The sequence below is a fragment of the Sinohyriopsis cumingii genome, chromosome 8 (assembly GCF_028554795.1).
Source record: "Sinohyriopsis cumingii isolate HCF-2022 chromosome 8, ASM2855479v2, whole genome shotgun sequence".
In the NCBI taxonomy this organism is placed as follows: domain Eukaryota; kingdom Metazoa; phylum Mollusca; class Bivalvia; order Unionida; family Unionidae; genus Sinohyriopsis; species Sinohyriopsis cumingii.
The window spans coordinates 17,940,951-17,951,562 of NC_142968.1; the positions used below are offsets into that span (position 1 = coordinate 17,940,951).

Consider the following 10,612-nt stretch of genomic DNA (forward strand, 5'->3'; position numbering starts at 1 on the left):
AGGAATTTTTAGAGAATATATCAACAAGAACATTTGCTATGTCACGTTTTGAGCTAAAATTGTTATTGTTCACTTTCAGATGTCGGAAAGAATTGTGTTTTCTCTTTCCGTTTATTTTACGGATCATGTCTCAAACTTTCTTAACTGAGGAACGACAGTTTAAAGAGGAAACATATTTCTTCCATGATGCTCGTTTACTTTCTTTGATTGTGCGGCGGGCTTTGGCCCGGAGAATACGATATTTACTTAAATTCTCGGGCGTTGGATGATTGTTAAATTTGTTTCAAGGCTTCTCGGCGTTGTCATATGGCTTCCTTACATTCCTTAATAAGCCAAGGTTTTAGGTTTCTTTTGCAGTTTGTTGAGGACTTGGGGATAGATTCTTCTGCAATGTCGGTTAAAATAGATGTAAAATGCTGAATGGGGTCGTTAACATTGAAAACTGTATCCTCATTCAGCCTAGTTTTACAGAGTGTTTCAAACTTGGCCCAGTCGGCCTTCTTTAACTTCCATTGTGGAATTACTTCATCAATTGTAGAGTTAAGATTTACAAGGGAGATTGGGAAGTGATCGCTGCTGTGAAGGTCATCAGCGAAGGAGAACAAATTGTCAAATCGATGCATGTGTATGTACCCGTGCCTGGGTGTAAATATGTCGGTGTTTTGGTGTTATATAGATACAGATCGTGTCTAGAAATAAAGTCTTCAACTTTGTGACCTCTGTCACTTATATGATTTGATCCCCATAAAATGTTATGGGCATTAAAATCCCCGAGTAAAACAAAGGGTGCGGGAAGCTGTTGAACAAGATTGTCGAGTTCGTTTGGTACTAGGTTAGTGTTTGGTGGTAAGTAAATAGAGCAAAATGTAATCACTCGATGTAGAGTGACGCTTACAACAATGGCTTGTAAATTGGTGTTTAAATAGATGAATCTATGACGGGCTTTGTTGTTCACAATAACAGAGACTCCTCCTGAGGCACTGTCAACATTCTGTGAGTAGGTGTTAAACAGGGAGTAGTTTTTAAGTGTGATGTTCTCCGTATCTTTCAAAAATGTTTCCTGAAGACATAATAATGCAGGATCATGTTCGTTTATACGCAGAAGAATATCGTGATAGTTGCTTTAAGTCCTCTACAGTTCCATTGTATGATGGAGTTCTTCATTATAAATTTATATTGGAGATTCTGGACCTAGTTAGACCTTTCGCGGAGGCAATCTGGTTATTTCTCTGGAGGCAGTACGGGGGTGAATTTTTTGTTGTTAGGTCCGGAGCTACCTTGAGCGCATAGAGCAGATTCTTCTGCATCCATGCTCTCAATGTCTCCAAACCTGTTATATAGTTTGATGGGGTCATCTGAGCCCTTTTGCTGTCTGTCTCCGTGAGATTTTTTACTTTTTGGTGATTTCGGTGGTTGGGTATTATTAAATGTAGTCTGAGAAGATGCAGTGTTTTTCTGTGCTTGGTAATGGGGGGTGTTTGAATTTGGTGTTGAATCGGGTGCTTCTGTTTGTGTTTGAGCGTCCTTCGTCGTTTTAGAATTGCTCTTCACTACAGTGGAGAAGAATGGGCCAGGATGGGCTGTTTTCGCCTGTACAAGTTTTCTGGCTTCTGAATAGGGAATATTATTTGTGTATTTTACCCTCTGAATTTCTTTCTCCTGTTTCCAGGTATCGCAATCCTTAGAGTTTGCTTGATGCTCTTTTCCACAGTTGACGCAATGCGGAGTTGCTCTACAATCAGATTCCTGATGAACATTGACTCCGCATCGGCCACATATTTGGCTTTTGGAGCAGCGGTCTTCGTGATGGCCATATTTTTGACACTTATAACACCGAAGGGGGTTTGGAATGTAAATCTCTACCTTTACTTCAAAAAGCCAACTTTGACCACTTTGGGTACAGTTGGCCTGTTGAAGGTGAGCACAATGGTGTTGGTGTCCTGCAGATTGTTGTTACGTTTAATACCTATTCGTCGGACTGCAGTGACATCTTCACCTTTCATTCCTTCAATGATATCAGCGTCGCTGACTCCAGCCAAGTCACGACAGCGAATCACGCCTTTGGACGTATTCAGTGTGGTGTGAGCGAATGAGGTCACTGGGATATCAAAGAACGTTTTCATTTTCCTGATATTGTCTGATTGACCTCGTCGCTCACACTCAATAAGAAGACAACCCGATTTCAACTTTTTAACACTTTTAGTTGTGTCAATCGATCCTGTGATAGTCTTTTCGATGACAAATGGAGAAAGTGCTGCAAGCGGTTTTGTGGTATCTTTGGACTGTATGACCATGAAGCGTGGAAATGACTCCACACTGCATGGTTCGTCGTCAGACTCTGATAAGGGTTTCGATCTTTTATTTTGATTTTTTTTTTAGTTTTCCATGTTGGCTTAATTAAAATTCAGCACCCGTGCTCCCCACCCACCAAGGAGCCCAACAAGGGGACACTTTTCAAGTGGCAGGGATACACAGATGCCATACTCAGTTGATAAAATTACCTTTGATTGACCCTGAAGTCGCCAATTTCTAAGGTCGGTAAAATTACCCCCCGATTGACCCGTTAAGCCACCGCCTTCTAGGAAGCCTTCTAAGACTTGGAAAAGGGAAAGATAAAGGAATAGAATATAGGGACAACGGTAGTATCAAGAGAGATACAAGGAGACAGATAAAGAAGGTGAGAGAGTAAATAAAGACTTCCTAGGGCTCGGCGTGACCAGCCGATTTGTCGGAACCGGGCCCATCCCGACCACCCGTCTAAGAGAAGTAGAGGCCAAAGTAGTGTATTGCATGCAAAGCCTCTGCTCAACTACCAGGATCCTTTCCTCCCCCGACACGGGACGCAACCCACGGCAAATAGGTTGCCTCTACTTTACGACACGTAGCGAGGCACGTCGGGCCAATTCTTCAACCCCGGACTCGCAGGAGGAACGCAAACGAGAGACATTTGCATATGTGGTAGATGGTTTTAAAAATGTGTCTTCTGTTCCAAAAAGACGTGTTCTTACCAAAGTTAAATGTTTTTTTACAGTGTTTCACTATATCATAAGTGTATATGTTTCAGTGGACCTATAATCACTGTGGTCAGCTATACTGCGTACATTGTAGATTAGATGTAGTTAATACTTGGTCATTGTGAAAGTCTAGTAAAAGCATATTCACGCTTAACTTTATATTCTCTAAAAATATCAATTCGGTTACTGCATCTGGAGTAGATCACCTTAATTTTTTTAAATAGCTCCAATTTTAGCACAAAATGTTTGTGTTTAATTGTTAAATATGACGTCATGAACACGTGCCAATGACATCATATCAAAAACTATTTAATTATCAATTGCAATTTTAAGATTTTTTAAAATGTGTATACGTTTTTGCCATGGTATTATCATATCAACAACGCTTATGAAAACGTACGAATGAGGCATTACTATACCTACCTCTTATTGTTTCTAGGTGGAGTGAGTCAGTACGATAGCGGTGAACTTGCATTTTCTAAATGTATATTAATGCATAGAATGTTCAGTTCAGATCTGTTCAAAGCATGTTTGATGTCGTTAATCATTATTTCATTTGAACCTTTTAGGTTTCTCAGTAAACTTCCTATTTATATGATATTTCTTTATAATCAAATTCATACATGTTTGTATCACAAAAGCCTTTGAAACGAATCTCGGACACTATCGAATGCAACTCACCCAGGACCACACAATCTGTCATTTCCACAAACACAAGCTTAGAACAAGATACCGTAGACTATTAGCGATATTTGTATACCTAACTCAAGTATTTGGTGCCACTTCGTCTAGAACTGATGCCATGTTTGCTCTTATCATCAATTGTGATTACCAATCATCCAGAGCAAACAGGTGAACAACATGGGTTGGAGTCATGTTTGTTAGTGATTGACCAAAGCATCCTTGTAAATGCAGTGTTATCAGACTTACAGACCGTCTTTATTGTCTCTTCCAACAACAAACCTGAATGTCAGAAATAAAATGGCTGAATGTTCATATAAATTGTCAACTTGTATTGCTTTCCTCTCTTCATACAAAGTAGCAACTGGTCCTTGTTGGAGAATGCACGCTATTAGGTAAGCGTAAAAACATGTATTACACTGCTTTTCGATTAATTTGTCTATGATTATTCATACGTGTTGGCAGATAAAGTATTTCAAAAGAACAAGGTGTTTCACTTTTTAAGGTTTATTTTTTCAGCCCTGCGACAAACGCCCGTTCTGTGATAGGTGTTCGTTGACACACTTTAAATCTTAATAAACTGCAGCATAGGGTCGATATATAAGTCATTCATGTTCCTTTATCAATTGAAACCAGTCTGTCAACGTATACAGATAAGCGCCGCTCGTGACCTAATGCGGAGTTGAAACTGTCTGAAATGGCGAAACCTTTTATTTGTACTGTAGGTGAGTACATAAATATATATTTTTCATTGTGTTTGTAATACGTTTAGTTACCTATTAGTTCTTTGTTTTCCTTTTCTTTATTTCTTTTTATTTATGGGAGAGGAGAACAATTAGAATTTCTTCTACATACAATTAATATATGTTTAGTCTTGTTTATCAAAGGTCACATATACAATCCCAGTCTTGATATGTCCCATATTCATAACAACTGTTCTGACTTGTATTTCTTTGCTGTTGTTAACTAGACACAACTAAGTGCATTATAGCTGCAAATAGCATAGAAGCTGTCCTTTTCTTGTATTTCCATTATGAACAGTGATTTGATTTCTCCACTCTCCACGTCTGCATAAGGCAACATTAAGCACCTGTTCATTGGTTAATTTTTCCTTGGCACTATGCAAACAGGATGTGCAATTAAACGTTCTGTATGTCGATTGTGTTTCCATAGGCCAATGTCAATGAATGCAGCTTTTGTATAAGATAAGAAAAATTGCATCATACGCTAAAGACTAATGAATAGAAAAAGGGACGCAATATCTAAAATTAAGGTATAAATATAAACCATACTGCATTATTTAGAAGTTTTACAAACTTCGTTGATTTGTATGAACATGTACTACCTTTTTCCATCCGTTTAGGACAATGCGCTGACCTTTATTAGTACGCCAAAATAAATCAATCACTTCATGTATATCAAAATTAGATATTTCCCATCTTTAGTTTGGACTTGATTCTTGCTTTAACTTCGAAAAGAGGCCAAAGTATAAAGTATTTCCTTTACTTTACTTTAAACTCAACCGAATACGTAACTCGTTGCCGTATTCCAATGTCAAGAAGTGAAATTGTTATTGGGAATTGAAGCAAATATGAAGGCGAGACGGAGGAACAAAGTGCAGAGGTTTTTTTAATTCTACTTCAGTCTGTTGCAGGAAAAAATAGTATTTGTCTACACAGGTTAGTCTAAACAGCCACGCAACACATCCAATGTCAAATGTAATTGAATATAAAGGTTTATAACTTTGCAACATGCTCTCATTGAATTTTACTTATATTTGCTACAAATAATAATTCAGGATTAAATATTATTTTTTGTTTCCTTTCTCTTATTTCATTTTTTTAAAACATGATAGGTTCATTGAAATAAAATATAACGTGCGTCTAACGATCAGAATAAACACCCATTGTGAAAATATGTTTCGTACCACTTTTAATAAGATCTCATCCTGGATCCCAAATCTTATCTCAGGCTAGAGTAACTTGTAAGTAGTTTCACTTCCTGCTTAAATCACGTTCGAAGATATTACTATTTTAATTTAACGTAAGTTGTCAGGATTGTATGCATTCCTCTGCATCATCACGTGACCTGGTGTACAATGTCATCTGTGCATGAAAATTCAAGAAATTAATTAATCTTTGAAAAGCACAATTCTATGAAACGATCTCGTATAATTCTATATTTAGGTCAATAGTTCTGGTCAGTTCCACAAATAATTTTCTAAAACGGTTCAGTAACTTCATATAATAAATGTTCAAAATGTTCGTTTTTTCCTTATAATAACAGACACAGAAATAATCTTAAAAATCGACGTGTAACAGTAAGAATGTCTGCAATTCATTTTCAATTATTCCCATGTTTACTTTGGTATGCAAGCAATGAGTCATGGAGACTAAAATTCTAAAAAATGTTTTGCATAATATCCAACAATTGAAGACCTAAAACAACCCAGATAACTTTTCAACATAATTTCTATGTTACTAATTCATTTGGGGTAATGATAATAATAGGGGTTTGATAACAAAGCACATCATTTCGAAATCCTGTTGGAAAAAAGCAGTACTAGTTTACTAATTTCGAGTTAAAACACAAACGCCACTACAGTTTGATGAAACACTTTTGTCACGTATGAATATGTTACTAATTAAAGTAGCTTATAAACGAGTTACTAATTATGCTACTATTATTGCCCATAATAAAACTTTCCTGCTCAAGTGGAACAATGTGTATATGTCATATTATTTCTGCTTCGACTAATTTTCTTACCATATGAGTTTTCTCATATGTTCATGCCACATGCAGGCAGACGTTCCTATGAAGATTGACTGCTTTTCTTCAGCTCTTTCCGTTTCCCACAATCTAGTTACCAATCAAGTTGTCAGGTCGAACTTCGTAAATAAGCACACATAGTTGTATATGATCTTTCGCTACATATCGAGTGAAGGGACAGTTTGATCTTTACTATCGTTCCGTTTATCATAGAAACAAATCCTATCATAGAAACAAATCCTCGTTTATTATATTATTTCAATTTTAATCAATCGAAAACTATAATGAATAACAAAATATTGATACACGCCAGAAGCCGAAATACAGCTAAAGACGTGATAGAATATCAGAAAAACAAGTTTGTAACTTGATTTCAAGACGTAGCACAAACAAATATTTAAAACAAAATACCAATTGCGTTTGGTTTTAAGTTCACAATTGTATCAAGTATCAATACATACGTTTAAGGTAGCACTAAGTTTTCGGCCATGGTCGCGATCGAAAATGCCAATCGATATCAAAATCAATCACCATAACCTTCGACATTTTGACATTTTGAAACTTGCGAGAGAATGGAGAAACTGAGTTAATATAAATATTGACCCGATATAGTAAAAAATCAAGCTTTTGCGATTAAATCCCCTTGACTTTGGTGACCTTGAGATTTGATGATAATGTTTAAACTGTATTAAAATCCTTACCTGCTGATGGATACGTTTTTAATGTTTCGAATTCCTATATGTTTCTATTACTTACTTTGCTAGGGTCAAAATCTTTAGTCCATTCAGCAAAACGATGGACCTTTCGAAATAGCCACTGGTACCTAAATGTTTAATTGTAATCACACATTTCCAATAGAAAAGTTTTAATTCAGGGTTTTTGGGTAATATTAATCAATTTCATGTATGAAATTAAAATCTGATAATAAAACAAACTGAGCAGGGTATAGATGTTTATTATGTTCTCACAAAACAGTTTTTGGCAACAACCCTGGTTTCATATATACCGTCTAACACTTATACAAATTTATATATATATATATATATATATATATATATATATATATATATATATATATATATATATATATATATATATATATATATATATATATATGGGGGGTGTAGGTGTGTATGTTTATATAAACTTAATATCCATCGTTATTTGTCATGACGTAATTTATGGTACTTGGCATCAAATGTTCGACCTAACGCTTTGGTAGATTAAGAATGATGAGAATATCCCAAAACATCGTTCTATTAAAATTCATCATTATTGCCAATTTACGTAACCAATTCATTCTACTATAATTTCATGAAAATATGGTTCAGTATGACATCTGCAACTCCTACTTGGCTAAAACGTACAGTTGAAAATTATATTTCTATCTTCGGTTCCTTATAATCAACCAAATAATCATTCAATCATATCAAATGTAAAATGTAGTCGTAACTACGCGTACTCTAAGAGCGTTACAAAATAGTCGTAACTACGCGTACTCTAAGAGCGTTACAAAGTAGTCGTAACTACGCGTACTCTAAGAGCGTTACAAAATAGTCGTAACTACGCGTACTCTAAGAGCGTTACAAAGTAGTCGTAACTACGCGTACTCTAAGAGCGTTACAAAGTAGTCGTAACTACGCGTACTCTAAGAGCGTTACAAAATAGTCGTAACTACGCGTACTCTAAGAGCGTTACAAAATAGTCGTAACTACGCGTACTCTAAGAGCGTTACAAAGTAGTCGTAACTACGCGTACTCTAAGAGCGTTACAAAATAGTCGTAACTACGCGTACTCTAAGAGCGTTACAAAGTAGTCGTAACTACGCGTACTCTAAGAGCGTTACAAAGTAGTCGTAACTACGCGTACTCTAAGAGCGTTACAAAGTAGTCGTAACTACGCGTACTCTAAGAGCGTTACAAAGTGATTAATATCAATTAAGATTATTAATAACGATTGTGCTCTAAGATTATGATGTTTATTTGTTTTCACAGAAGTAGCAAATAATAATTATATGTTTCTTGGAAACATAGGTATTTCGCCTTCAACTTGTTTTTGCTTCAATAGCAAAAGGTATGGACGGATTAATAATTATTGGGTCAGATACTATTGCAGCTTTGTATGCAAGTCAATACACTACCCAACTAGTCATTAACATTCCTAATTTGTTATTCTTCTGTGGTTGTGGTGATGGTTACATTTATTATCATTAGACACTTACTGGTCAGCGCAACGATTATATAACTGTCTTACTAACGTCATATTTAGCTGGTACTTGCTCTTTTTGTTTCTCCTTTTGTTACATGATCAAATAAGAGAATGTGAATTTTGTCTTTGGGATGCAAACGGTTTTCTTGCAACCCACCGTAGAGTAATTTTCTCACGACTTTAAATTGATAGCATTTTCCTTATTCACAGCCTTTATTCTACTAATGGACAGACTTGTGTCATCACAGTGTAAGTATTCTTTTTATTTTATTTCACCTTGTTGACATTCGAATTATCCTGCCTGTTTCAAATCACTTAGGAAGTAAATGCTTATTTATATTTTCTAGATTAATATCTATAAATCACCCCTTCAACTATATATAGGTTTCATATTTCCCTGCAAACTACCTAATCTAAAGTCATTTGGTTTGCATATTTCATTATTTCAGTCAAATTCCTTGCAATGACACTGATCGAATTATTTTACTATAAAGATCGTCTGAAATATTGATCTTTAACCAATAATATGCATCCAGCAAAAAAATAATGTCATCCTTAGGTGCGAAAAAGAAAAGATTCTGTTTTAACAAATCGCATTTTAACCTTTATCGAATTGTTTTATCTGGCAGTACAAGGATTGAATCTGTCAGTCAATACAGAACAGGATAAACACCTCTAACTACTGGTATATCATTCCACACAATGTTAAGGAAAGTGAATGATCCATTAAGAATGAATGAATCATATCCTACTTCCAAGCTGTGACAAACTCTTTTTATTCATAATTAGAATGTATTATCTTTATAAACAGCAACAAAAAAAGTGGTAAAAACTTTAACTTTCAAATGTTTTTGGAAGTGATGGTAGAGAAAAGGTAAGGAAGTTTTCTTCAGTTAGTTTTATTGAGACAGCAAAGAGCAACTTATAAATATCAACTATAATAACAACTATATATTTGCTGAAAAAAATTGTACAAACCATTCATTGTGTCTGCCAATAGGTAAAAGTCATGTTTCATGTTCATAAATTGTTCATATTTCCCTTGTAACTTACAATGTTGCATAATTTGGGAGAGTACAGAGAAATTGGTACACGTTTGAAAACTACTTTGGTCACAGCGAAATCATGTTTCGATTGGACACCGCATATTCTACTCTATTATAGCATAAAATATATTCTGATGCACGATCCCTGACATATATCTGTTTGAACTTATTAACTCGCAATGGCCATGGCGTGCTTGATGGACATTGTATGCTGATTGAAAGGGGTTTGTCAAACATGTGAGTCACTTCAAAGTCATCTTCCTTCAATTATTTTTTGAAATTCAATAATATTAATTTCTAACAACTTGCTAAATGTATTCTACTGTTAATTTTGATTTTTTGTCTAAAACAAAATTTAAAAGAACTTCTTTATCAACAATTTTCCCCGCATCTTATGGTCAATTGAGCTAGTTCTGTGTATGCGGAAAAACTAAACTCGCATTCAGAATACCAATCTGTGAATAAACATGAAATTAAATTGACACATTAATTAACCTTGTTATACAGTTGAACTGAACACATTTTAAAGAAAATTGCTAACTTAGTGGTGCGAGAATTTTTTTAAAACTTGTCTTTTTAAATTTGCTTCCCTCGATGTACGACAACTCAACAATTTATCAGGCTTCTTCACCAATGTTAGTAACTAATTCCTTATTGGCAAGATACCTCCTTTAGACTTTCGATCCGTTCGTTACCTCCTAATTGTCCTTGCTTCATAATTTGTTACTCAGTACGACATTTGAAATGACATGTTACATCTCTCACTACGTTACAAAACACATTATTCAAGACTTCATTATTGTCATGTATATTCAATTTATTTTGTGTTTTTGACCTTTTTCCGTTATTGAGGGTAGAGTAAGTATGGCGTACCTGACTTTTGTCATTTTTTTA

The 10,612-nt window shown here is 35.2% G+C and overlaps 1 protein-coding gene across 9 annotated transcripts in view; it reads left to right on the forward strand.

Annotated features, from left to right (window-relative positions):
• The first annotated feature begins 4,334 nt into the window (after positions 1–4,334).
• Positions 4,335–10,612, forward strand: part of LOC149793060 (A disintegrin and metalloproteinase with thrombospondin motifs adt-1-like) — a 199,895-nt gene continuing 193,617 nt past the window's right edge. For all 9 annotated transcript variants that reach the window (XM_089966949.1, XM_089966950.1, XM_089966952.1 and 6 more), the window contains exons 1-2: positions 4,335–4,420; positions 8,883–8,921. In XM_089966949.1, coding sequence (XP_089823075.1) covers positions 4,393–4,420; positions 8,883–8,921 — 67 coding nt within the window. In that variant the 5' untranslated portion in view covers positions 4,335–4,392. The remainder of the gene's footprint in view (positions 4,421–8,882; positions 8,922–10,612) is intronic.